General features: G+C 48.7%; 2 protein-coding genes and 1 long non-coding RNA gene across 8 annotated transcripts in view; 1 reads left to right on the top strand and 2 right to left on the bottom strand.

Moving 5' to 3' along the window:
- Positions 1 to 8,331: 8,331 nt before the first annotated feature.
- On the top strand, positions 8,332 to 21,872 carry LOC113886988. 2 transcript variants are annotated; one of them, XR_003509619.1, is made up of 4 exons: positions 8,332 to 8,987; positions 16,198 to 16,427; positions 17,646 to 17,711; positions 21,784 to 21,872. It is a non-coding gene; the product is annotated as an uncharacterized LOC113886988 (long non-coding RNA). The 2 variants fall into 2 exon arrangements; XR_003509618.1 differs by lacking the exon at positions 17,646 to 17,711 and having other exon boundaries at positions 8,333 to 8,987.
- GDPD2 (glycerophosphodiester phosphodiesterase domain containing 2) lies at positions 9,951 to 19,685 on the bottom strand. Of its 4 annotated transcripts, none has more exons than XM_027533753.1 (17): positions 19,317 to 19,685; positions 18,358 to 18,391; positions 17,606 to 17,719; positions 17,265 to 17,323; positions 16,871 to 16,964; positions 16,644 to 16,703; positions 16,315 to 16,413; positions 16,045 to 16,138; positions 15,752 to 15,897; positions 15,554 to 15,636; positions 15,295 to 15,445; positions 13,193 to 13,414; positions 12,840 to 12,988; positions 11,174 to 11,321; positions 10,933 to 11,015; positions 10,663 to 10,691; positions 9,951 to 10,575 (listed from the first exon to the last, which is right to left on the bottom strand). In XM_027533753.1, exons 3-17 carry the CDS (start codon positions 17,708 to 17,710, stop codon positions 10,523 to 10,525), a joined length of 1,575 nt encoding a protein of 524 aa, XP_027389554.1. In that variant the 5' UTR covers positions 17,711 to 17,719; positions 18,358 to 18,391; positions 19,317 to 19,685; the 3' UTR covers positions 9,951 to 10,522. The 4 variants fall into 4 exon arrangements, with proteins under 4 accessions (XP_027389554.1, XP_027389553.1, XP_027389551.1 ...); XM_027533752.1 differs by having other exon boundaries at positions 17,220 to 17,323; positions 17,606 to 17,923; positions 19,317 to 19,684; XM_027533750.1 differs by having other exon boundaries at positions 17,220 to 17,323; positions 19,317 to 19,684.
- The window catches only part of KIF4A (kinesin family member 4A), a 130,206-nt gene continuing 124,685 nt past the window's right edge, over positions 21,404 to 26,924 (bottom strand). For both annotated transcript variants that reach the window (XM_027533748.1, XM_027533749.1), the window contains exons 29-31: positions 24,148 to 24,264; positions 22,340 to 22,462; positions 21,404 to 22,087 (exon numbers count right to left, since the gene is read on the bottom strand). In XM_027533748.1, coding sequence (XP_027389549.1) covers positions 21,884 to 22,087; positions 22,340 to 22,462; positions 24,148 to 24,264 — 444 coding nt within the window. In that variant the 3' untranslated portion in view covers positions 21,404 to 21,883. The remainder of the gene's footprint in view (positions 22,088 to 22,339; positions 22,463 to 24,147; positions 24,265 to 26,924) is intronic.

Here is a 26,924-nt window from a genome sequence, read left to right as displayed (position 1 = left end):
GAAAACTTGTCATTTTGCTGTTCTTGTTTTGTCATTAGCTACCAGTTATTGAGTCTTTACAAAGTCCTAAGCACTTTACATGCAAACAAAACCCCTACCAAAGTGCTACTATTATTATCTGACTTATACCAATGAGAAATTGAGGCTCAGGGATGTTAATGCAGCTAGGTTACACAGGTGGAAGTGACGGAATCCTAGCCATTTGACTCAAGTCCACACTCAGAACCGCTCAAGTACAACAGGTCTATTCTAACTTCTGCAGATCTCAGATCAATGATCATTTGTTGCACACCTACTCTGTGCAAGGCCTTGACGTAGGCCCTAGGGCTACAGAAATTTTTTCTTAATTCAACAAATATTCTCTGAGCATGTGCTATGTGCCAGACACTGTTCTAGGATTTAAGGACGTAGCAGCAAACAGGAAAAAAACACACACACACAATAAATCCTTGCCCTTGGGGAGCTTACATTCTAGTGATAGGACACAGACAAAATTAGTACAATAAATAAGTGAAGTATATACTACTATATGTGGTGATAAATGCTGTGGGAAAAAAGAAAAAGAGCAAAAAAAGAGGGGTTGGGAGTACTAGGGAAGGATATGAGGTTGTGATCATTTTTTCTTCAAGTTTTTTACCCCTACATTTTAAAAGGAAAATTTTCAAACATACCAAAAAACTGAAAGAATTTTATAGGGATCAGCAAATTGCCACCTAGATTTTACTATACTTGCTTTATCACATATACATCTTTCACATATCCTCTTTAGCTTTTTTTAAAATGAAATTTTACAAACATACAGAAATGCTGAAGGAATAGTACAATGAACTCCTATATATCTTCCTCATAGAGCCAACAACTGGCAATGTCTTGTTATATTTGCTCTATCAATCGACCTACATTTTTTTCTGAATCATTCAAATGTAAGTTACAGATTTCATTACACACCTCCTCTAAATATTTCAGCATTCACTGGGTGAGGATAAAGACATTCTCCAATAATATGAATATGACATGTAAGAAAATTACAATTATTTCATATCATCTAATGTCCAGTCTCTGGCATGCTACATGGGGTCTCAAAGAGTTGGACATGACTTAGTGACTGAACAACAACAATGTCCAGGCTATATTCAAGTTTCTCCAAACTTGTCTTTTATATTTTTAACATCAGACTCTAATCACAGCTGTCACATTGCATTTGTGTCTTTAGCCACTAGAATAGCCCCAATCTTAACAGAAAAATTTTTATTTTGAAATAATTATAGATTTACAAGGAAATTGCATAGATAGTACAGAGGGGGCCTGTGTACCCTTAACCCAGTTTTACTCAATGATGGCATCTTACATAATTATAGTACAATATCAAAACCAGGAAATTGACATTGGTACAATGTGTGTATAGTTCTATACCATTTTACCACATGTAGAGATTCCTATAACAACCGTTGCAGTCAAGATACAAAACTATTTTGTCACCACAAAGACCTATTGGTGTCATCAGTTTAAAAGATTGAGGAAAGTGTAAAAAAACTTAACTCTATTTAGGTCTCTTTACCCTGTCTCATCGGAGAAGGCAATGGCACCCCACTCCAGTACTCTTGCCTGGAAAATCCCACGGACGGAGGAGCCTGGTGGGCTGCAGTCCATGGGGTCACTAAGAGTCGGACACAACTGAGTGACTTCACTTTCACTTTTCACTTTCATGCATTGGAGAAGGAAATGGCAACCCACTCCAGTGTTCTTGCCTGGAGAATCCCAGGGACGGGGGAGCCTAGTGGGCTGCCGTCTATGGGGTTGCACAGAGTCGGACACGACTGAAGCGACTTCGCAGCAGCAGCAGCAGCAGCAACCCTGTCTCATTTCCACTATGGTTGTCTTTAATATTTCCTCTACATATACTGAGCTCCACGTCAGATGATACTATACCTATTGCTTCAACCATCAGACATTATTTAGACAATTCAAGAGAAGAAGGAAAGTCTGTTGTACTTATGTTTTTATTCATTCTATTCCTTCTTCCTTCCCGATGTTCCAAGAGTTCTTCTTTTATCATTTCCTTTCTCTTTTATGCACTGCCTTTAACCACTCTTTTAGGGCAAGTCTGCTAGTGTCACGTTCTCATAGCTTTCCTTTTTCTAAGGATATCTTGATTTCTCCCTCATTTCTGAAGGATATTTTCACTAAATATAGCATCCAGGCTTGGCAGTTCTTTTAACACTTGAAATATGTTGTGCCACTTCCTCTGGTCACCATGGTTTCTGGTGAGAAATCACTGATTCTTGAATTGTTTTCCCCCTGTTGATAAAGTGGTGTTTCTCTCTTACTGCTTTCAAGACTTTCTCTTGGTCTGGGTTTTAAAAGTTTGATTATAATATGTCTTGGCATGGATTTCTTTATCCTGTTTGGGATTTGTTCAGCTTCTTGAATCTGTAGGTTTATGTCTTTTGCCAGATTGGGGGAATTTTCAGCCATCGTTTCTTGAGGACTTGTTTGGCCCCACTCTCTTTCTCTTCTTCTGGGACTCCCTGATGACATGAATGTTAGGTCTTTTGTTATAGTCCCACATGTCTCTGAGGCTCTGATCATTGTTTTTTTTTTTTTTTAAGTCTATTTTCCCAGTGTTATTCAGATCGGGCAATTTCTAATGTTCTATCTTCCAGTTCACTGATTTTTTTCTTGTCTTCTCCATCCTGCTGATGAGCCCATCTCCTCAGTTTTTTGGTTTGGTTATTATATTCTTCCATTCTAAAATTTCTGTCTGATACTCCATCATATCTGTTTCTCTGCTAAGACTTTCCATCTTTTTCATTTGTTTCCAACCTATTTGTAATTGCTCACTGAAGCATTTTTTCCCTAATGTTGGCTCCTTTAGACTCATTCTCAGATCATTGAAAGCTCTCTGTCATCTTGGTGTTGGCATCTGTTGTTTAGTTCTTATTCATGGTGAGGGTCTCCTGGTTCCTAGTATGGTGAGTGAATTTCCATTGCATCATAGACATTTTTGGATATTATGTTATCAGATTCTAGGTCCTACTTAAACCTCTTGTTTTGGATAGGCATTTTCTGACACTGTTGCCATCAGTGGAAGGGTCCATTGCCTGGCTACTGCCAGGAGGGGGTAGAGGTTCAAGTTGTTCCCCACTTAACATTGGTTGACACCCAAGGAGGGGTTCGTCTTTACTGCTGGGCAGGTGTGGGAGTTCCAGCCCCCCACAAGGCCTCCACTGACACCTCCCTGGCTGGGGAAGGGTTGAAGGGCCTCCTTCCTGCTCCCAGGTAGCTTCCACTCACCACAGGTAGGGGTGCAGGTGGGGGTGAAGATGATAGAGGACTGGGTGGGGAGGGGAGGAGGAGCAGGGCAGCAGCAAAAGTCTTGACTCTCCACTAGGCCTTCCTCTGATACTCTGATGCCACGCAGGTTAACCTGTGGGGATGGAAGTCCAGACTCCCTACTTAGACACCACCCCAGGGAGCCTGGGGAGTCTGGCAAGAGGGAAAGTCTTGGTTTCCACTTGGGTCTTTGCTGGCTGGAGTGGGTGGAGCTGCAGTTTTTTGTTTTTATTTTTCTGTAATGTCTGGTTGCAGGAGAGTGGTTATTGTCTAAGAGTTTTGTGTTGTCCAACTAAGCTGCCCACTTGCTAGTCTTTGGGCTAAAGAGAGCAGGCTTTTACTGAGGCTTTTTTGTTGTCTGTGTCTCCTGGCACTTCCAGGCTGGCTTCTCCAGCCTACAGTCTGGGATATTAGGCAACAAGAAAACCCAGGGAGCTCACTTAGTCAAAACTGCCCTTTTTCTCCCTCTTTTAGAGTCTTCCTATGCTTGTTTTTACATATCACATGCAGAGTTTTAGCGTCCTTATTGGGAGAAATAGGGAGAAGTATGTCTACTCCAGCTGAGTCCAGAACTAGAAGTCTCCCATCTTTTTTTAAAAAAAAGTATTTATTTATTTTGGCTGCACTGGGTCTCAGTTGAGACATGTGGCATCTTTTTTAGTTGCAGCATGCAAACTCTTCTTTAGTTCTGGCATGTGGGATATAGTTTCTTGAGCAGGAATCAAACCCAGGCCCCCTGCATTGGGAACTAGAAGTCTTAGCCACTGTATCACCAGGGAACTCCCTTCATCTTTTTTTTTTTTTTTTTAAATTAATGACATCGGCTTTTTGAAAAGTACAAGTTAGTTGTTTTGTAGAATATCCTACTTCTGGATTTGCTTGTTTTTTTTTTTTTTTCCCCTCATGGTGTCATTTATCTTGTTCCTCTATACCCTGTATTGCTGTAAACTGGACATTAAAATAGAGGCAATCTTAAATAGGTTTTCAAGGTAGGCACTACTGAGAAAATGATATTTGAACAAAGATTTGAGGGAGGTGAGGAAGAAAGTCATGCAGAAGTGTATACCTAGCAAGGGTGCTAGATAAGGACTGCATCTGGCTTGTTCAAGGAACAGCAAGGAGAACCAAGTAGCTGGAGCAGAGTGGGGGGTGGGGTGGGGCGGGTACTAGCAAATAAGATCAGAGATTTCGAAGAAGACCAGACTGTATACAGTCTGTAGGACACTGAAGGACTTTGGCTTTATTCTGAGATGGAGAGCCATTGGAGAATTTTGTGCAGAGAACTGACATGATCTGACTTGTGTTTAGCAACATCACTCTGGCTTCTGAGAATGGGTCACAGGGGACAAAGGTGAATCAGTGAGACCAGTCAGGAGGCTTACTGAAGTGATCCAAAGGAAAGGTGATGGTGGTTATGACCAGGATGTAGCACTGGAGGTGATAAGAAGTGATTGGATTCTACATGTATTTTGAGGAGAAAGTCAACAGGATTTGCTGACAGATTGATTATGAGGTGTGGCCTTATCTGGCCAAGATTTTTTGGCCAGAGCAACTGGGAAGGTGAAATTGTCATCGACTGAGATGAGTACCACTTTAAGGAAGAGGTCATTTTGGGGAAAAAGATCAGGTGTCCAGATTTAGACATTTGAGTTTGAGACGTCTATCAGATATCCCAGTGGTGATAAATAGTAAACAGGCCTTGTCACTGGGATGCTCAAAGCTGGAGAAAAGGAAATACAGAAGCAGGTCATTACAGTAACTGCAAAAAGTGCTATTTCAGAGGGTATATAAGAAAGCAAGTTATCAACTCTATTTGTGGGTGATGAGGGGCTTATGAAAAGTGTCATAAGAGATGACATTTTTAGTTTGGTCCTGAAGGGTGACTAGGTGTTCATTAGGCAGAGAAAAGTACAACTCAGTTGTTTTATGGAATATTCTACCTCTGTATTTGTCTGGTTTTCTGTATTCTTAGCCCCTGGCACACAGTGGTTGCTCAATCACACCTAATCCAGTCACTAGTTGTGTGACTTTAGCCATCACTTTACCTCTTGACTTCCCTGGTGGCTCAGATGGTAAAGCATCTGTCTACAATGCGGGAGACCTGGGTTTGATCCCTGGGTCGGGAAGATTCTCTGGAGAAGGAAATGGCAACCCACTCCAGTACTCTTGCCTAGAAAATCCCATGGATGGAGAAGCCTGGTGTCCATGGGGTCACAAAGAGTCAGACGCGACTTCACTTTCACTTTTCACATTACCTCTTGAGCTTCAGTTTATCTGTGAAATGGAAACAATCATAGGGGTTTTGTGGGGATTAAATGTAAAACATTGAGCACTTTACCTAGTACACAGTGGATTAGGGTTAATTATTATTCATGACCAAGTCTAGGCTACTCTGGTAACTCAGGACCTTAAAGTCTTTTATATGCTCAGCAGTTTGTCAATACTATAGAGTGCTAGACTCTTCTTACATCCAAAAAGTAGCTCAGGAGAAAAATTGCTAAGCCTGGAGTGAATGAAGAGGGTTAAACTGCCTTCCTCATGCCTGATCTCCATTGACTGCCCCCCTTCACATTTTCACTTTTAATGAATATGAGTAAAGCCCATTTACATTCATAGTGAGCTTCTCCCCGCTCTAATAGGCTCCCTGATGCTCAGACTGGACATGATTGGCAACCCTGGGAACAGGTCAGCAACCCTGAGATGCTTTGACACTTGGAACCCCCTCCCAACTGCTAGACCTCCAGCCTGAGACCTCAGGGAGACAGGCGCCCCCTACAGGTGGAAAACAACTGCCCCTGCAGGCGATTGAGATTGTTAGGCAAATGGGCTGCCTGATGAAAGTGAAAGAGGAGAGTGAAAAAGTTGGCTTAAAACTCAGCATTCAGAAAACTAAGATCATGGCATCTGGTCCCATCACTTCATGGCAAATAGATGGGGAAACAGTGGAAATGGTGAGATACTTTATTTTTGGGGGCTCCAAAATCACTGCAGATGGTGACTGAAGCCATGAAATTAAAAGATGCTTGCTCCTTGGCAGAAAAGTTATAACCGAGCTAGACAGCATATTAAAAGCAGAGACATTACTCTGCCAACAAAGGTCCACCTAGTCAAAGCTATGGTTTTTCCAGTAGTCATGTATGGATGTGAGAGTTGGGCTATAAAGAAAACTGAGCACTGAAGAATTGATGCTTTTGAAGTGTGTTATTGGAGAAGATTCTTGAGAGTCCCTTGGACTGCATGGAGATCCAACCAGTCCATCCTAAAGTAAATCAGTCCTGAATATTCATTGGAAGGTCTGATGCTGAAGCTGAAACTCCAGTACTTTGGCCACCTGATACAAAGAGTTGCCTCATTTGAAAAGACCCTGATGCTGGGAAAGATTGAAGGCGGGAGGAGGAGGGGATGACAGAGGATGAGATGGTTGGATGGCATCACCAACTCAATGGACATGAGTTTGAGTAAACTCTGGGAGTTGGTGATGGACAGAGAGGCCTAGCGTGCTGCAGTCTATGGGTTGCAAAGAGTCAGACACGACTGAGTGACTGAACTGAACTGACAATGAGACTGAAGCCACTGAGGAACCTGATACAGGATTTGGGAGGAGAGTGACTATTTCTGACTTCCATCCACGGTCTCTCCAGCTCCCTCAGCAAATTGACAGGATGAGGGTGGTGTGGCCCGCTACTGTATGATAATCTGGGCTCATTCTTGAAAGTACAGCTCCATTGGGTGACCCCAGTCTTTTTGTGTGAAGAAATAACCACTCTTGCCCCAAAGCCCTTGGGGCTTTTCACCTGGGAGCCAGAGATTGGGTTTGCTGAAACTGGGAAGTTTCTGCTTTGCAAGTAAGGGGAATTGTTATGGGTGTGCATTCTCGGTGGATGGGAATTCTAGCACATTGGGCATGGGGTGGAATAATTTTGATGATTAGTTCACTAAGGTATCAAGATTTCCCCACCATCCCCAATGAATGGATTAGGAAAATCCTACTTCCACCCATTAAGATAAAAAGGTCCTATAGGAGTTTCTCAGTGGCTTTCCTCAATTAGATTTCTCTATGGAGTAGAGCGGAGAAGGCAATGGCACCCCACTCCAGTAATCTTGCCTGGAAAATCCCATGGACGGAGGAGCCTGGTAGGCTGCAGTCCATGGGATCGCGAAGAGTCAGACACGACTGAGCAACTTCACTTTCACTTTTCACTTTCATGCATTGGAGAAGGAAATGGCAACCTACTCCAGTATTCTTGGCTGGAGAATCCCAGGGACAGAGGAGCCTAGTGGGCTGCTGTCTATGGGGTCACACAGAGTTGGACACGACTGAAGCAACTTAGCAGCAGCAGCAGCAGCAGCATGGAGTAGAGAGAGATCCTGAGATATGGTGACACCTGTGAGCAGGCACAGAGCACAACAAGAGGGAAAGAAACAAAAAGAACGGGAGAGTGGTAACAGAATTTGACAGCTTGCTGGTCCTGTGTCTGGTTTGGAGCTACCAAATTCTGTCAGCTCTGTGCTCTCTCTGTTAGGACCATGCTATAGTATCCCATCATCATGAGGGCCTCTGGGAAACAAATCCACAGCTATCACTCCTAGTAACCTAGCATTCTGGCCCAGGAGTAGGTCCAAGCAGGCCAAAGCTGTGGGCACAATAATCCCTGCACTTGGAAGTCATCTGTTCACTCAGTGCAGCAGGAGCTTCACTGTGGCAGAGCCCCAAGCCATGGCAAACTTAGGAGAGAGCTGTGCCCCGAGTTTTGTCAGGGGCTTTTCCTCAAGAGTTCCGAGGTAGAGATACCAGGCTGAGGTACTGGCAGCCAGAGAAGTCCTAGTCCAGCCACTACCCTAGTCCACAACAATTCCAGAGAATCCAAGGGAGGGCTCCTTACTCCCGGTGCTTCTAAACTGAACTGGGTCGGGGCTGTGCCTCAGCTCTATTAATAGCCCCCTAGCCCAGCCTGTTAGCCTCAAACCCTAGTGCCAGAAGCTATGAGTCAGCAGCTAAAAATAAAGAGAGCAACTGCATTGGAACCCCAACGAGCAGCTCCCCTTGGCCCTCCACCCGCAAGTTTTTGTCAGTCTCAGTCTCCAGTTCAGGACCCTATAGAAGAGTCTAATCCTGCTGGGAAGAGAGGAAGCATGGGCAGTGTCAGGCACAGGGCTGAGTACTCAAGGCTAGAGGCTTGGGGCAAGGGCTATGGGGCATTCCTGCCGGGCCCGGAGTCTAGAATCTGAGGTTAGAGGACTGCAGCTGAGACTGGGAGCTGAGAAGTGGAGGCTGAGGGGTTTGGAGACTCTGCAGGTGGTAAGGGGAGGAAGAGGCTGCGGGGCTGGGCGTCTGGGAGGGGACAGAAAAGTAGGGATGGGGACGGGAGAGGGAGGTCCGAGCTGAGAGGTGAGAGCCCGGCGGTACCTGGGTGCAGGTACCTCGGCGCCCCAGAGCTGAGGCTGGCAGTCGGTCTGAGGGGCGGGATCCGGAACGGGGAAAACTACGGAATTGCAGCTTGAAAAGGTAGTGTGTGGAAGAGGAGGTCCCAGGCGGCGTGGACCCCCGAGAAGACGGACCAGGCAGCTGCCGCGGCGTGGGCTACTGGGGCTCCTCCGGCCTCCCAGTCGGTCGCACGCCGGTGCCCCCGCCCATCGCGCCAGCTGCAGGCCAGGTATGTTGACGTGGACGGCGGCCTGTGTCTGTATGTACCTCTGTGTGCATGGCGGGGGCGGGGCGGCGAGAAGGGAAAGCGCAGGGTCCGGGAGGAGAAGGGGGCGGGAACACAAATTCAAACTCACTTCGGTCGACCCATCCCGAGAACGGAAGTGGCCAGGGCCATCCTGGGAATTGTAGTTCTCTGGGCTGCCTGCCCTGCCACCAGGGATGGTCTTGTCCCTAGGTGCCAGTGCCACCCCTGGTCCCAGGGAGAGGAATAATTGAGAACCGAACCTCCTAACCTCGTCAGACCCTTAGTTCGATTTCCCTTCGTGTAGAGAAATGAACCGGGGCGTGGAGAAACGAACCGGGGCGAATGTAGGTGCGGTGGGGGACTAAAGAGGTAGCCAGAGCCCTCTCCTGTCCTTGTGTTTTCCTTAGCCCCTCCCCCACTTCTATCAGTCACATTATCGTAGGCCAGCTCCGCGCCGGTCATGTAAATTGTTTAGTCCAGGGACTCACAAGCAGCAAACACACTGGGGAACTCGCTCCTCGGGGGGAAGGTGGGTCGGGCAACCAGACCCTAAGCACAACCCGGAGAAGCAAGAACTTGTGGAAATCGGATCATGCCCTTGGGGTCCGGAGTCAAGAACACAGGTCCCCAACGGGCACGAGAAACAGGTGGCATCCAGATAATACTTCACAGGTGACGACGGGCGCGGCCCTCCTTTTGGGGCAGGTGACCACAAGGTGGAGCTCCAGCGCAACACTGCACAGCGCGCTTGGGCCACCGGGAATGTCCCCTGTGGCGGTGGTGCTCCTGCTGACCATTTGCAGCCCTTCATTGCCCCAGGTAGTCCACTTGCCACCGCCAACCCTCGATTCTCCTCATGATGACCCCTCAGTGTCATGTCACATACAACTCGAGATGCAAGGTGCATCCTCCACCCAGCGCCAGCACCGAAAAGGTTAGACTGTGCCAAAGGGGCATTAAATTCATTGAATAACAGATTAACCGACAAGAGTCAAGAACCAGTGTGTCTTGAAAAAAAGACTGTGCACAAGAAAAAGCCACTTGCAGGCACAGAATTACATGGCTAGATGGGTTCTTTAGCCCCTAGTCTCTAGGCAGGAAATCAGATAAATTGCATATGTCAAGAGAGACAGTGAATGGAGCCAGGTCGACGTCTCCATCATCTTACAGTTCTCTGGGAAAGGCCGTTTTGTCATCTCCTTCAGTCACAGTTCTGAGCTGTCCCATACCTGATACCCTGTGCCTTGTACACAAGAATACCTGCGCGTAGATCTGAAACATTCTCTTGGGAATCTCTTTGTCTCTTCCTCTGTTAAGTTTCATTTGGGGACAAACTTCTTGTGACTTGGTCTTTCTGACCACCTCAGGTCAAAATCCCAAGGGGGACACCTCCTGCTGGCAAAGTTCACCCCACGCCAGCCCCAGCAACGTTCCACCTCAGCCACCCTCTCTTCCTTGCTGTTGGCCAATGCAGACAGGCCTCTGATTTTGGCTGGTGGGGGGCTAAGACAGGGCATTCACTCCCTTATGAAATTGTTGATCCTGGTCAGCAGCACTGCTGTTTCTAGCCCTGGAGAGGTAAGAGGGAACACATAGGGAGTGAGTAAGGGGAAGGCTAGAGGAGGAGAAAAATGAGGTAAGGGGAAACAGCTCTTACCAGTTCTCTGTCTCTCCTTAGCACACCTCCTATGGGGAGAAAAGCTTCGCATTGTGAGTTCAGCCAGCGTCAAGCAGAACCTTTTGACCCTGAGTTCCCCCTAACTGACTTTCCCAGGTTCAAGCCAATTAGACGTATAAAGGAAGGGTTTAAGAATCTCCAAGGGTCCAAACCCCAAGCCCTAGGCAGCATCAATGAGTCTGAATATGCCCCATCACCAGGACCCTAGGGAGAATGAAGACCCAGAAAGCTGAGGCGCAAAGGACTCACTGTTGTAGGAGGAAAGTCCACAAAAGCAGCAGGAGGGAGACACAATTGGTAATGATCCATATTATCAGGTAGGTTCGAGCGGGCTGTGAGAAAAGAAAAAGGTCCCTGTCAGTGGCCAGAGCCACCCATATACAGATCCAGGGGGTGTATAGGGGGAAATAAGTAAGGAAGAGGGGAACAGGGTTAAGGAGAAGCAGGGATAGGAAAAGAGGAGGAGGGGTGACAGTCCCTGAGCTCTTACAATAAGCCAGACAGGGTAGCGCATCTGCTGCAGCAGCTGGCAGTCGTTGGTGGTGACTGAATCCACCCCTGCACACCAGAGTAGGGAGAAGAGCCAGGGCTTGTTCACTACAAATAGGTTCACCGAGACATTATCATGGTGCAGTGCCCTGTGCAGGCGGGGAAGAAATAGGGAACATTCAGAACCTCGAGGCTCCAGGCACAGGAGGGAAACAGCCCCTCTCCGTGTTTGAATCCACAGTGTCCCTGCTCCAGAGCCATCACTTCTGCCTTTGGATAGCAGACCCCTACCTGCTCTGTCTCCCAGTGGATTTCACCCATGGGTCCTAGTTTTGCTGCCTGGGGTCACACAAATGTGTCTCTCCTCTTTGTCCCATGCCATCCCTTAAGAGGTCTGAGGGACAGTGTGACCACATTCCCCTGAGTCGTCTTTTCTCCAGGCCCAACCACCCCAGTTGCTTCAATCAGGGACCTGGGTTATCGTTCCTTTCACCATACAAACCTCTCTAATCTGATCTTACTCCCATTTACCAATGTTCCTTTTGAAGTATGGAGCCTGCATCTGAACGTGATAGCCTGGGTGGGCTGGGACTAGCTTGGAGGAGAGCAAAACTCCTCCTGCCTTCTGGGCGCTACGTCCATGTGAAGGCAGCCCAGGGTCAGGTTAGTTTTTGGCAATGTCAAGTGACTTTGACTCATTCATTGTGCACAGTGTACAATCAAAGTCCTGGTCTTTTGCACACATGTTCCTGCTGATGCCAGTGTCTCCCTCTCTTATTTTTGTGCAATTGAGCTTCCTCTGGACCCTGGGCATGGGTCTTTACATGCATCTCCATTGCATTTTATCTTGGTACTTTTGACCTGGCACCTTAGAATGCTTAGATCTTCTAGGGCCTCCATTTTCCCATCACCTTTTTCATTACCAATTCATGCCTTCTGGAAACATGATCAGCAGTCAATGTTGATCAGGACAAGACTAAGGGGAGTCTTAACCTGATATCCTGTCTCCTCCCATGGTGACAGCTTGGGGAAAGGTCCTTGAAATACTTAATATGATAACTGGGCCATCATTCAGTTCACATTTTTTCCCTATCTAACCACAAGGATATTATAAGAGAGCTTGGTGACTACAGGTTTTGAAGCCTATTATGTTTTCTGGTTGCATCCACTCACATATGGGACTCCCTTGCCTCTCTCCCCTGGATCCACCCTCTCTCTGGTGTAAAATGAAAGCTAAAATCCTGGTGGCCAACAAAGTCCTACCTGGTTTGCTACCCGTTGCTCATGAGGCTGCTGTTCCTGCTGTTCTGCAGCTCTTCCCATTGTCACCTCCTTGTGACTTGTCAGGTCTCAGCCCAGACACCACCTCTTTCACCACTCTTCCTACTGTGACCTTCTCCCCTCTCTCCCAATCTCTACCCCATTCCTAAATTTTTGTCTTCATGTCACTTATCACTCTACAACATGCATATGTTTTGTGCAGTGGTTTATTATCTGTCTCTCCCATGCCCCAAACCTGCAATAAATAGAGCCTGACACACAGTAGGTGTTCAATAAATATGTGTTGTATGAGCAAGTGAATGAATGGCCTTTGCCCTCCCAGCCTTGGCTCTTCTATACCATTAAGCCTCACGTGATCCCCTCGGCTCCTTTCCTCTGGCACTCACTTGATATCCAACAGTGGCAGGTCTTGATAGGGGAGGTTGAGAAACTGGGGACTCTCAGTGCCATGGCCTTCCAGATGTCCGTATATCTGGCGCATCTGGGGGGCTCTTTCTTGGACATAAGCCCGATCTTCATCCGGTAGCCAAAGGACCTGTGGTTCAGGGTAGGTGGGCATGAAACTGGAGAAGGCCTGGGTCTGGAGGTGGCAGCAGGGGCAAAGATGTATGACCACAGATGGGGTATGTGAGCTGGGGCAGGGCCCTGGGGAGGGGGGATGCCTCAACATTATTGTCATGGTCTAGGGAAGGCAGGGGAGAGGGGCAAGAGGGGGCACTTGGGGTCCTGACAATATCACCATGGCTTGGGGCACTCCTGAACTCAGCACAGTCTCCAATGTCTGGTTGACAAAACTGTCATGATATGTGTGGTTTTCTGGGGGGCAGCGCAGGTCAAATATGATAGAAAGGTTGAGGCCTTCAGCTTCCTTCAGTATCTCTTCCAAGGATGGCACTGTTTGACTCTCAGCATCTTCTTGATCATGGCCTGACAGTTGCTTAGCCCCCCAGAAAGGTTGCCTCTATAAGAAGAAGAAAATTATTTCAAGACCAGAAGAAGCCTCCAGGCTGTGCCGCCATCCTCATTATCTTTACTCGTTTCCCCCACTTGGTGAACAGCTTTGGCCCTCTGTTGAGTCAGGGTTTTTCCTTTTTCCAAACTGTGGCCTTTTCTAGACCCTCTGACATCTTACTCTGACCCCAACCTCCTACCCTCCAGGTTTCCTAACTTCCTCACTCTCACTACACTTTCTCTTGGTCTCATGGAGACCTCTGGGATCTTGACCCCTTGGTTTCCTCCCAGTCCATCAGCCCCTTTCTAGCCACACCTACATCCCCTACCCATGGTCCATCCTCAGCTTAAACTACTTTTCAACAACCCCCTCAACTCCTTTCCTGCCCCATGTGCCCCACAAATCCTAAACTCTGACTGAATTCTACAGTTGTCTACCTCCTCCAGCCACTGGAATTGGGGGGCAGAGAATATCATGTGGGCTGTTGGCCCTGTGGTCCTGTTTTGTGTTCTCTGTGCCACTTAGCCATCCTTTTACTTGCTCTTGATTTGCTCCCTCTCCCATTCCTCCTGTTGGCTATTCCAAACCTCTGCCACTCTCTTTTCCTCCGCTTGAAATCAACAAATGACCTTGCCTCGTGATCACTGACATGGAAAAAGTGAACTATCAACACATTAAATATTTACTATGTGCTAGGCCATTGGAGAAGGAAATGGCAACCCACTCCAGTGTTCTTGTCTGGAGAATCCCAGGGATGGGGGAGCCTGGTGGGCTGCTGTCTATGGGGTTGCACAGAGTTGGACACGACTGAAGCGACTTAGCAGCAGCAGCAGGCAGTATTAGAAGTGCTTTATGTGTATTAATTTATTTAGTCCTCCTGACAATCCTACGAGGTAAGTACTGTTGTTACTCCCATTTTATAGATGAGGAAAATGAAGAACAGAGACCCTAAAGAATGTTGCCCAGGCTCACACAGCCAGGAAGTGGTTAAGCCATGATTCAAACTCAGACATCCCTTACTCTTAGGCAATCAGATGTGTCTTCATCACTCAGAATACGTACCCAGCTGAAGGGTTGGATTACGGGAGATTTTTCAATTTTAGGTTGTTTCTCTGATGTTTTACTTTCTTTTTTTTAAACAAGGAACTTGTATTACTTTGGTAATCAAGAAAAGGGGAGTTAAACAAATTAAGTATCCTTTGAAATATTTTCCATCATCTGCAGGATTGAAGTCCATACTTCCTGGCCTGGCATTCAAAGCCCACCAGAGACCAAGACTCTGCTCCCCCAGGCCCCAGCCAGCCTCAGCTCCCATGACTCCCATGCATCTTTATCTCCCACTTCCACTGAGCCACTTTTTCATTGTCTTGTGTTTTTTTTTTTTTCCCACACCGCACAGCTTGGGGGATCTTAGTTCTCCAACCAGGAATTGAACCCAAGCCCAAGGTAGTGAAAGTGCTGAGTCCTAACCACTGAACTGCCAGAAAATTTCTACTGAGCCACTCTTCATTCCCTGAAAACACTTCTTCATATTTCTGGGCTTTACCCACATTCTTCCCTCTAACCAGAATTCTCGTTCCCTGCCTTGCCCATCTTAAAAACTACCCTCACTTCATATGCTGCTCAGGCATCCTCTCCTGTGAACCCACTCTTGATCCTCTCCCACACTGCCCCTGCCCAACAGTGACCTCTCTCTCCTCTCTACCCAGTGCAGACCTTGTTCTCACTTGAGGTTTCCTATTCTGATAGCATTACTAGGAAGGAATGACCTGAGGGCAGAGACTGCATACCTATTGCCCAGTACAGGGCTCAGCAGATGGTTATCAATGAATGAACTCTGCCCAGAGTGCCCCTGTACGTGGCTGTCTCTTGCAGAAGGCTGTCCTCACCTGAAGGAACCAGGCCCCAGCATTGAGCCTCTTCAGTTCAGCCCAGGAGAAGTCACTGCTGTGGCTGTTGACTCGGTCTGGGAACACAGAGGCCACATCTGTGGTCCTGGTCAGGCGCTCATCATGCATGAGAAAGGGGATCCCATCAGAGCTGAAGGCACAAGGGGAGTCAGAGGACCAGGCTCCAGGGCTGGTCATCACTTCTGGAGCTCCCCTGCTGTGTCATTTGGGTGGGGGAAGGGGCCCCAGCTGCCCTCACCTGACCATCACGTCGGTCTCAAACACAATAGCTCCACATTCAGCTGTCTTCCGCAGGGACATCAGGGTGTTCTCGGGGGCCAGCTGGGAAAGGCGAGGGAGCAGGGAAGGGTGGGAGCCTGGGAACCCACAGGCCTGGCCGCAGCAGCCTGGAGAAGCAGACCTTCCCCACCCAGCCAGCATTCTGCCCCACACTCACCATGGGGGCCCCTCGGTGTCCTATCAACTTAGGCTTGTGTGGTAGGTCTTTGGGTTCCATGATACAGGCTGAGGAGATGAATAGGGGCGCCAGGTAGATGCCCAGGGTGGCTCCAAAATACAGGAGCAGTAGCAGGATCTTGGGACCTGTGGGGAGTGGGGAACAGGCCATGAAGAAAGGGCAGTGGTGGGCCCTCGGGGCAGAAAACAGCACAGGTATAGGAAATGGAGCAGCAGGAGGCAGAAGCACTGGTGGGCATTAAAGGGACTGGAGGCTGGGGGTGGAGTTGGCACCTCTTCGATGGATATGGTAGAAGGTATCAGCCACAGGCCAGGCCAGGAGGGTGATGCCAGCAGCTGCTCCAATGTGAAGGAATGGGGCTGTGGCCTGTGGACAAGAGCTGGTAAGGTCTTAGAACCTTAGAACCTCTCCTCTTCTTGTCCTAGGAGCTGACTTTTGAAGTTGAGGGCTTCCTGCAGTTTTGGGGCACCAGGGAGCACGCTGTGTCCTGGGGTTGGCCACAGGCGAAGGTTCCCCCCAAGCACTGGATATCAGCCACTCACCTGCAGTGACAGACGTAAGCTATGCCACTCCTCCTGCCATTGGACCTCCAGTCCCACAAGGCCAGCAGCCACAAGAAATATGATGAGGAGCAGCAGCACCTGGGGAACCAGGGGTGAGGGGCACGTTTGTGTCAACTTGGGCTGCCTAGGCTGCCCCTCACTCTATGAAAACAGGAGCATTCCCTTCTCCTGGCTCATCCACTGTCCTCCTTTCATTCAACATATATTTACTGGGTTTTGGGTCCTGGGCTTGTGCCCAGGAAGAGAAGAGCCGGCTAAGCACCGGGCCCAGTGTGCCCCTCTCCCGCTTGCGCCCATCCCCACTCTACCTTGTGCACGGTGTGCAGACACAGAGGCTGGCCATAGAGCCACAGGAGCAGGGCCAGGAGCTGGGGGCAGAGGTGGTTGGAGTCATGATGTGCCAAGAGGGGTCACTGAGTGAGTTTCCTAGGCTGACCCCTCCCTCTACCCTCCCCTCAGTGGCCAGGATGCGAGCGACAGCGTAGAGCTGCGAGGAAGGGAGGGCTAAGATTAGGCCAGTTGTCCCTGCACCCACCAAGAGCAGGGATGCGTATGTGACCAGTAGAGAGATGACCAGCAGGAATGCCGGGGACCAGTCCATCCAGTGCCCCCAGCGCTGGAATAGGAATCTGTGGGAGGGGAGAGGGAGGTGTCCGAGTGGGAGAAGGGTGGTAATAGTGGCCCGAGGGGAGTTGGGCTGGGTGGATCCAGGACCAAGGCTAGAAGGGAGTGAAGGGAAGCCCTTCACGGGGTCAGGGGCTCCAAGGTCTGGGGAGACTTCATGGACGGGTTTTCAAAGAGGCAAAGTAGGGGCTGAGCACCCAGGGGTCCCAGGGTGGGGAGTAGATGGACATGTCTGCTGAGGAAGGGGATCCATGACACACTCATTGAAGTTGTGCAGGTCATTGAGAAGGATGAGCACGACGTACAGCCAGCCCAGGGAGAGGAGGAAGGTGAGGAAGAGCAGGCCAAACCAGACGCATTCGCACTGCAGAGGGGCAAGAGAGAAGCTCACAGCGGCTCACATCCCCACTTCGGCTCAGAGTCCCCAGGGGATGGCAGCTCAAGGGGGCTTCCTGCAAGGCGTGGGGCTGCTGTGCTTTGCAGGCAGTTCTTTCCATATTTGAAGAGATTTTCCTCCTGGGGAGAGAAAATCCCTTCCCCATCCCTGCCTCTCCACTGTCTCTGAGCACACCTGGATATCTTTCTCCCTCCAAGTGGTCCCCGCCTTGGACTTCCACCCCTACCCACCCCCCAATCCGTACTTCACCTTGTTGGTTTGCATCCTATCCCTGGGGCATTTCTTCCAGTGGCAGCTGTACAGGCAGTGGAAGCAGCGGGCCCAGACAGAGCAGCAGCCAGGGGATTCGGCCATGGTAAGGGCCTGGGGGGAGGGACGCTTGGCTCACAGAGACCCTGGCAGAAGGCAGATCCCAGCCTCCCTCCCAGTGAGGAGCCCAGTGGGGGAGGAGCGGAGGTCTGGGCCACTGCTCAGCAACGGAGGTTACAGGGCAGGCTCCAAGTGCCAGATTGGAGGAGGAGATGAGCAAAGGGGACAGTTTCCGGGGTCTTCCTTTCAACAGAACACCTGGAAAGTCAGTGAAAAACTCAGGAGATCTAGCCTCTAGGTGGATACACACCCACTCTGTCCAACTCCTCCCCTTTTAACAGCATCCCTATCTGGGGATGGAGTGCTTGCCTCGGGTGGGGACTCAGGAAAAACTGCCTGGGGTGGGGCATACAGGGTTTAGCAAGCTGAAGAAAATCTGGCCAAGCTTCAGGCAGCCCCATGGTGTGGCTTCCACCACAGAAACCAGGAAAAACCTGAAGCAGAGACACCAGTCCTGGCCTGGGACCCAGGGAGGCCTGGCTAGTGGCTAGTTGGTCAGTTGCTGTGGATACAGATTGGAGACATCACAAAGCCCTGAACTGAAAGATTCTATTTCTGCCTTCCGGAGGGCAGGGGGCACCAGTAGCATGGGGAAGTCTTGAGGAGTACGAGTTGCCTGGGTCACTCCTTACCTCCTGAAGGAACTTTTTTCCTGCCAGCACACACCTGGAAAATCGAAGCCCTTTTGCCCCAGTCCTGTCCCTTCCTGCCCAGTCATCCCACAACCCCAGCCAGGAACCAAGTCGCCGCCTTTCCCCTTTCAGGGGCCCCACCCTCTGAGGTCACTTTGGTGAAAGTACAACAGATACAGGGCAAAGGTGTGCATGGGAGTGTGTGGTTGTCTTGGGGCAGGGGATCTCTGGACCTTGTGCTTTGGGGTCAAGCTGAGACCAAACTGGCTTACTGATCTCCACACAAGGCTGGACATGTGATTGTGAGTCTACATGAGAAGGTGTGGGGTTTGTGTCAGCATTTGCATGTGCACTAGTGGCTGGTAGTGAAATGGGTTTCTAGGTGACTTGGAATATGTAACGGTGCCCCTCGATACACCCAAAGTGTGTGTGGTCTGGGCTCCCCTGAGGCTGTGGAGTCTTAGGGGTGCACAGTGGCCGGGGCCCTGGAAGGAGTGAGGATATGGCTGCTCCTGAAGCAGCCCTTCTCACCCTCTGCTTGCCTTTGGAAAGGAGAGTTGGGGAAGGGCTTGGAAGTTAGGGGATTGGAGCTGAGGGAGGGCCTGAGGGGAGGAAACCTCTCCCCTCCCTGACACCCCTCTAAGGAAAAAGCCCACCCAAAGGGAGGTCCCCTGCCTCTTCCCATGGTGGGACCACCAAGTGCTAGGAGCCTGCCTCGGGCTCCATCTGTACCGCAGGTCCTGCCCCTGCACCCCAATCACTGCCTTCCAGGGTCCCGTTTCCCTCCAGGAGCTGTAGGATGGGGCCAGGAGCTGAGCAGTCAGAAAACTCCAGTCAGGGATGCTGACCAGGGGTGCTGCTCAATCCCTGGGCCCACTGCCTGCCAGCAGGAGCCGGTCTCCTCCCCGCCACTCCCGCCACTCCCGCCTGTGGCCCCAAGCCTTCCCAAGCCCTCACACCTTTTCTCAGCAGCAGCTCCGCTCTGTGCTCTGCACTGCTTCCCAGCTTCTCTCCGAGTTGTCTGCCTCCTCCCTCTTCCAGTCCTTGGCTCAGCCCCACCAGTCAAACAGGTGGCACTGTTGCCACCTACCGGAGGCTGTGTGGGTCCTCTCCCAAGGCCTGCAGCTGCTCTGTGGCCTGTGGTGTCTGTGCCCCGTTGGTGGGAAGATGGGAAGCAGGAAGGGGGAGGGTGAGCAGATCTGCTTCTTTACTCGCTGCTGCTGCTGCCGCCGGTCAGGGGGCTTGGGGTGAGGAATTCCTTTGTGCAGCTTTCCCCATCCCTCTGTCCCTCCTCCTGTTCTCCTCTCAGTCAGTGCTTGGGCTTTGTCCTGGCTCAGGGAAGCGAGGGCTGAGGGCACGGGTGGGTGGGAAGCTAGGGGGAGGTGACCACACAACTTTGAAACTTGGCAGTAAGGAGCAGGGGCCCAGTCAGTCCCCTGGAAAAGGGTGTGTATGTGTGTGAGGAAGTCTAGCATTCAGTCTCAAGCTCCCTGGGAGGAGAGCTTTAATTCATCAGCCTCCCCTTCCCTCTTGGGATCCACGTCTGCAAGGTGGTGCATCTAGAAGAGTTGCAAGCCACTTCCTGTTTCACCCTGTTTCTGGACCAGGGGTTTCTGGGGACCTAGTGGGGCCTGAGTGATACTAGCAGCCCTTCTCTTCCACCCATCAGCCCAGAAAGGATATGCTCATTTAAGATGTGCTGAGATTTGCATCATTCCAGCTGCCTTGACCCCAAGGCATCTACAGTCTCTTTCCAAGAATCACTCAAACAGTGTATAATGTTAGGGTCACCGGCTTTTGGAAGGTGAACACATACAAAGGATGCTGTCACCACACCATCAGCAGGAGAGGGATGGTGGGCAGGTTGTAGAGTCAGCTTAGCCCTAAAGAATGGGCCTCTGGGTGGGCTGGGGACTAGGGGCTGGTTTTGACTGACCTTCTCTCTCTACCTTTTAGTTTTTTTACTTTACCAAAAGTGTTGGTGGGAAAGAATGCCTTCTCTGGGAATAAGCTTACCCCTCCCCCCCAAACTCACTAGATTTGAAAACAGTGAGATGACTGGCTCTCTTATGCCAAGAGCTGGCCCCCCTCCTTCTCTGCCTTTCCATTGTATCCAGAGGCTCCAGTTGGCAATGGCAAAGGCTCCCTTGCTCCCTCCGCATTAAAATGCAAAGAGAAGCAGGGCCGCTTGCTGGCAGGAGGCCAGCAAAGGCTGCAGGGTCACCTCGCTCTAGGCAGGTTGTCCTTCAGTTTCTTCTACTTGGACTCGGTTGGATTCTGGAGGAGTCTTGGCTTTCATGTGCCGAATTCTGGGAGCTTTTTTGGGGGGAGTGGGGGCTGGGATTCAGAATGCATGGATACAAAGGCCCTAGGACCAGGGCCTTAAGCAAAGATAGAGAGCCCTGATGCAGCAAGAGGAGTCAGTCACGCCCCTCCTCTTCCCTTTCAGAGGAGAAAGCAGGCAGCAAGTGGGGTGCTGTCCGGGGGCTGGGCAGCAGTAACATCCCACATCCCAATGCCAGGTCAGACTGCGGGGCATTAGTTAACGGCCACCACTGTCGTTCTTGGGTCATGTAAGTTTTGGTGTCACATCTGGTTACAAGTCATAGCTCTATTACTAACTCTGTGACCAGTGAAGTGACAGCTTCTTTGTATCTATCTCCTCATGTGCAAAATGAGATCTATTTACCTTGAACGTTTTTGTGAGGAGTGGATAAAATTGTGGCAAGCACGAGATGCTTAGTAAATTTGCTTAGTAAATTTAGTAAATGTGGTTCCTTCCCTCGAAATCTGAAGGTCAAGCAGGCTCTCCAGTGAAGCTCAGGTCACTGGCCTTGCTAGCATTATTCTAACTTCCTGAGATAACAGCAACATGAAGAAACATGGCTTGCTGCTCCACATACCCCTTGGGGAAAGAGTGCTGCTACAAGGCGGTGAGGTTTGGGCACTTGCACCAGCTTCCTTAATAGAATTCCCAGGGGTGGAGGAACATGGGTTGAAATTGTATTTCTCCCTCTGGCACAGAAGAATCCTTCCAAACAGCAGATGGACTAAGATTTATTTATTTACTTAACATTAACATTTAAAAAGATTTCATTTACCTCCCAGCAACATGAAAGACAACTAAGGGTGCTGTTAAAACATTGAAATCCAGAGACAGGAAAGATTCCCAACCCCATTCTGGAGGTGGCGTGAAGGATCTGTGCCAGGCCTCCAACACAGAGCAGGCTCTGCCATTAAGCTGAGACAACCTCGAGATAAGACAGCCTCAGCCTCGTTCCTGATGAGTCACCAGGAAGGTCTCTGAAGAGAGTTCGTTCTCTCTTCAGCAGGTAGCTCAGCACCCTTCTGGAGAGGAGAGTAGTAGTCTGGGGCTGGGGGTGCTGGACACTCTTTTCAGTAATGTGTTGTTCCTTTGTTCCACAGCAAGGAGTCCAAAATCAACAGGAGTCATTACAAAACCCCTCTGGCTGCAACCTGAATGCATCACCCAGGCCAGACGAGGGCAGAGATGATGAATCCAGCTTCAGTGGGCCTCTTCTTCAATGGGGGAACAGCCAGAGAAGAAGCTGGTATTGCTGGCCAGGGCTCGTTTCTTTTTCTTCCCCGGAGCTTTATTTCCTTGGGTTTCTGTTGCTACATCTTTCGACTCTGAGAGGCCAAGGGAGGAGGCAGCTGGAGCCGTCTTCTTTAACAGTACCTGCTCCTCGTCACTCATCTCTTTCAGGATCTAGGAAGGACAGAGATAGCTGTGACTAGATCTGGGCTGGGTTCAGAGGCTCAGCACAGCCTAGCCACTACAAATCTTAGCACACTCCCACAGGTGACCCCCAAAATTGCTCTGTTGAAGAAAACAGGGTCTAGCCGATGCCCAACTCTCAGCAAGCTTTATTTCCCTTCCCTACCCCACAGCTCTCTGTCAGTGCTAAAGCAGAGATGGACACTGATACATTTGGAAACACCTGGCTTTTAGCCCACCTACCTTGCTGTTGGGAGTGGCACAGACAGGGTTAAAGAAGCTCAATCCTGGGGTCACCTCTGTGGGATCCTCCAGTTTGAAGGAGCCTTCAGAATCCTGAGTCCGCTCAACCGTGCCCAGGCTATCCTGAGAACCAAGCAGACTGGCATGTTAGAAATGTGGCGGATTCATGTTGATGTATGGCAAAACCAATACAATATTGTAAAGTAATTAGCCTCCAATTAAAATAAATAAATTTATATTAAAAAAAAAAAAAAGAAATTCAGCTCCTATGGTTACACAGCTGGTCTGCTCCCCTTCAGCCAGTGAGGTACCAGCTCTGAGGGCCTCATCAGACAGTCTAAGCAAGTCTTAGGGTGATCTTGCTGGGGCAGGGCTCACAATGCTCAAAGGAAGCCTCTGAAGGCAAAGGATTGGAGAGGAGAGCACAGGACACATCATGAGGCAAGGTTTAAAACAAGGCTGAGCCTTGGCCATTTCTTCAATTAATCCTCTCCCCTCCACAATCTACAATATCCTTTTTAGCATTTCTACAGAGTGTTGCCTGTATCAGTCTTCCTTTCAGAGAGGAAGCTGAGGCCAAGAAAGAGGAGTTGCTTAGGTAACAAGGCGACTCTGTGGTAGAGCTTGGATTAGATTTATAGCCTGTTGTCATGGAAACTGAAGTGGATTAAAAGTCAGGAAGCCTGAGGTCTAATCTTAGCCGCCATGACCAGCTGTGTAATATCAGGCGAGTCACTGAGGCTTATCTCTAGGCCTTAGTTTCCTTCTCTGTAAAATGGCAGTATTGGACTAGATTAGTGGTTTTACAACTGAAATTCTTAGAGGAAACTTGATAAATAAACAAGAGCAAGCTGCTTTGGCTGGCATGGGGTCAAACTGAGTTGGGCCATACTCCTCTGTCTGGAGCCACTGTAGGACTCTAGAACCTAAACTGAGAAAAGCATGGGAACAGAGAACACTTAAGGTCTTTCTATAATGCTACTTCTACACTTCTTAGCCTGACCTCTAGCTTGCCATTTTAGTTCTCTAATGACTACCTATCCTAGAAGTCTTTTAAATAGAAGACCCAGGGCAAAACTGCAAAATGCATGGTGAACTAGTCTTGCTGGAATTCCTGTGTATTACATGGAGAGCGGTAGGAATGGACTTTTGCTCGTGGGCACAGGTGGGCAGAAGGCAAGGACTGGGATCTGACCTTCCTGGTGCTGCCCGTCTCCTGCACATTTTGTTCACCTGAGTTTGCTATTCCCAGGAGCAGTGTAAGAACAGTTACAGTCAGCTTGGCTCACGAACACTGCTTATCAGGAAGACCAAGTTGCTGTGGGTCTTTTCCTAGAGCCATGGAATAGCTGGTTCCCATGGCAAAGGTCTAAGTAACTAATGTCTCAAGATGTCGGAAGGATTAACTTCTTTCTTGGAAGATGCCACCTCAGCACATGGCCCTTACAATTCCAGCTAAGCCTCCGGACTAGTTTGATCCTGTGTGGCTGTATGCCTGTAAATGCTTGCTTTCTGGTTCCTTGTTCCTGCCTTAGACATTGCACAGAAACTTTATAGCCAAGGCTGGGGGTGAGGAACTGCATATCTGGGAATCTCCTGGGAGGGGCTGTGGCTTCTGGAGGGGTGGTGTGGACAGGCTAGCAGCAAGAAAGGACTGAGAAATGAAATAGCCTTTTCTGGTTCAGGGTGAAGGAGGGTGGGAAGGGCTGAGCAGGAGACTCCAGGTTTCAAGACTGAAGGTGGAAGAAAAGGGCACAGACTGCTGGGAGGTCTGAAGGGATGGTGAGGGGTGACAGCACTGATCCTACCTTGTCTTGCTGACGGTTCCTACACTTTGTGGCGTCACAGCTGCAGTCTGCGCCACAGTCCAATTTTTGCTTCCTGCACCCACACTGCTTGTTCCCACACCAGCCCTTGCAGGAACACTGCAAAACAGGTTTGTAGAAAGAAACATTACTGAGTCAGAAGACTAGGTTTGAAGTACCTTCCCTTCATTCACAAGCCATTCTGGAAAAAGTGAAAACTTCTATCTTTGCAGTCCTCTCTTCTTTAGTAAAACAATGATCATCAAGAACCACCATAGGTTTTTTCTAAGAACAAGTCATGCCACACTTTTGGGATAGTATACTTGAAAGACAGATTGGAGGGGTACCATAATAATGCAGGGCAATTGACAAAGATTTTCATGATGATTTTATGGCCAAAGTGAAGGACCGTGGGCTGGATGGGAGTTAGACAGATTTAATAACTAAGTAGAGTTGCTCAGTATCTTGAGATCTACCCAGCTGTACTTTCATCCAACTCACATTTCTAGTTTGTTTAGTGTTGGCCTTGGCTTTGTCCTCAGCAATTTAATCATTCAACATTTTAATAAATCACTGATAATATGAAATAAAATAATTTACATCTGTATAGCACTTTACAGTTTTCTGAGTACTTTCATATATAGAAATGCAAAATCTCATTTGAGTCTCACAGCCAGTCTACAAGGTAGGCATATTCATCAGTGGTAACAATGACATAAAGCTGGAAGGATGATTAATATGTAAGATAACAGAAACACAATTCAAATATATTTTGACAGGTTAGAATCATGGGCTGGAAGTAGAAAAGTTATAGCAGGGATAAATGTAAGTCTACCATTTAGGTTCCCCCCTAAATCAGCCATATAAATATAATATGGGGGGAAATCTGGCTTAAAAGAAGTTTGTGAAGGGAATTCCCTGGCAGTCCAGTCCTTAGGAGTCTGAGACTTCACTGCTGAGGGCCTGAGGGCTTTGGTTCAATCCCTGGTCAGGGAACTAAGATCCCACAAGCTGCACTCGCAACTGAGCCAAAAGCAAACAAAAGCCCCGAAAACACACACATACACAAAACAAAAAGGTAGTTTGTGCAAAAAAGGTCTAGGGACTTGAGGTGTCAGCAAGCTTCGAGTCAACAGTGTGAAATGGCTGTCAGAAAGTCAGGCAGAAATTTGGAGTTCAGAAATCACAAGAAGTGAAGAAATTTGCTTCAATATACCTGGGTCAGTCAGATCCCATTTGAAATAACATATTCTATTTTAGGGCACCATTATTTTTTTTGGTTAAAAAGTGTAGACAATAAAAAAACCCACTCATGTTCCCAATCCTCAATTTGGCTAGTTGCGGCATGTGGGATTTAGCTCCCCAACCAGGGGTGGAAGCTGTGCCCCTGGCATTGGCAGTGTGGAATCTTAACCACTGGACCACCAGGGAAGTCTCCCCAACCCTTCTTTGATGAGTAAAAAACAGATACAACTGAAGCATCCTGATCCCATTCACCTCCCTCCCTCTCAGGGGCAGTCTCTCGAATTAGATGCTTATTCATGTGTGTATTTTACCACAAATCTGTTGATGCATGTAGCTCCTGTTCCATTCATCTTCATTCTATGGATATGCCACAACTGATCCATACTCATCATAGTGCCATATTTCACCTTTACTAAAAAGGCTACAGTAGTAATAGCTCATATTAACGTGTGTGTGTGTCAAGGCTGTATATTGTCACCCTGCTTATTTAACTTATATGCAGAGTACATCATGAGAAATGCTGGACTGGAAGAAACACAAGCTGGAATCAAGATTGCCGGGAGGAATATCAATAACCTCAGATATGCAGATGACACCACCCTTATGGCAGAAAGTGAAGAGGAACTAAAAAGCCTCTTGATGAAAGTGAAAGTGGAGAGTGAAAAAGTTGGCTTAAAGCTCAACATTCAGAAAACGAAGATCATGGCATCCAGTCCCATCACTTCATGGGAAATAGATGGGGAAACAGTGGAAACCGTGTCAGACTTTATTTTTTGGGGCTCCAAAATCACTGCAGATGGTGACTGCAGCCATGAAATTAAAAGACGCATACTCCTTGGAAGGAAAGTTATGACCAACCTAGATAGCATATTCAAAAGCAGAGATATTACTTTGCCAACAAAGGTCCGTCTAGTCAAGGCTATGGTTTTTCCTGTGGTCATGTATGGATGTGAGAGTTGGACTGTGAAGAAGGCTGAGCACTGAAGAATTGATGCTTTTGAAGTGTGGTGTTGGAGAAGACTCTTGAGAGTCGCTTGGACTGCAAGGAGATCCAACCAGTCCGTTCTGAAGGAGATCAGCCCTGGGATTTCTTTGGAAGGAATGATGCTAAAGCTGAAACTCCAGTACTTTGGCCACCTCATGCGAAGAGTTGACTCATTGGAAAAGACTGTGATGCTGGGAGGGATTGGGGGCAGAAGGAGAAGGGGAGGACAGAGGATGAGATGGCTGGATGGTATCACTGACTCAATGGACGTGAGTCTGAGTGAACTCCGGGAGTTGGTGATGGACAGGGAGGCCTGGTGTGCTGCGATTCATGGGGTTGCAAAGAGTCGGACATGACTGAGCGACTGAACTGAGGCACTGTTACAAGCGCTTTCCACATATTAAGCTCATTTTATCAATGTTTCCTTGCACACACATTCAGGAGTTCACTGTGTGCATGTGTTTCATAAAGAGGGCATTATACAAAAAGCGGCGGGTGACCAGCATTACAGGAAGTGATGTTATAAGAGAAATGGTGGAAGAAAATAGGA

The sequence above is a fragment of the Bos indicus x Bos taurus genome, chromosome X (genome assembly GCF_003369695.1).
Source record: "Bos indicus x Bos taurus breed Angus x Brahman F1 hybrid chromosome X, Bos_hybrid_MaternalHap_v2.0, whole genome shotgun sequence".
Lineage (NCBI taxonomy): Eukaryota > Metazoa > Chordata > Mammalia > Artiodactyla > Bovidae > Bos > Bos indicus x Bos taurus.
The sequence above is the reverse complement of the archived record's forward strand: the minus strand, read 5'-3'. Positions and strand labels throughout refer to the sequence as shown.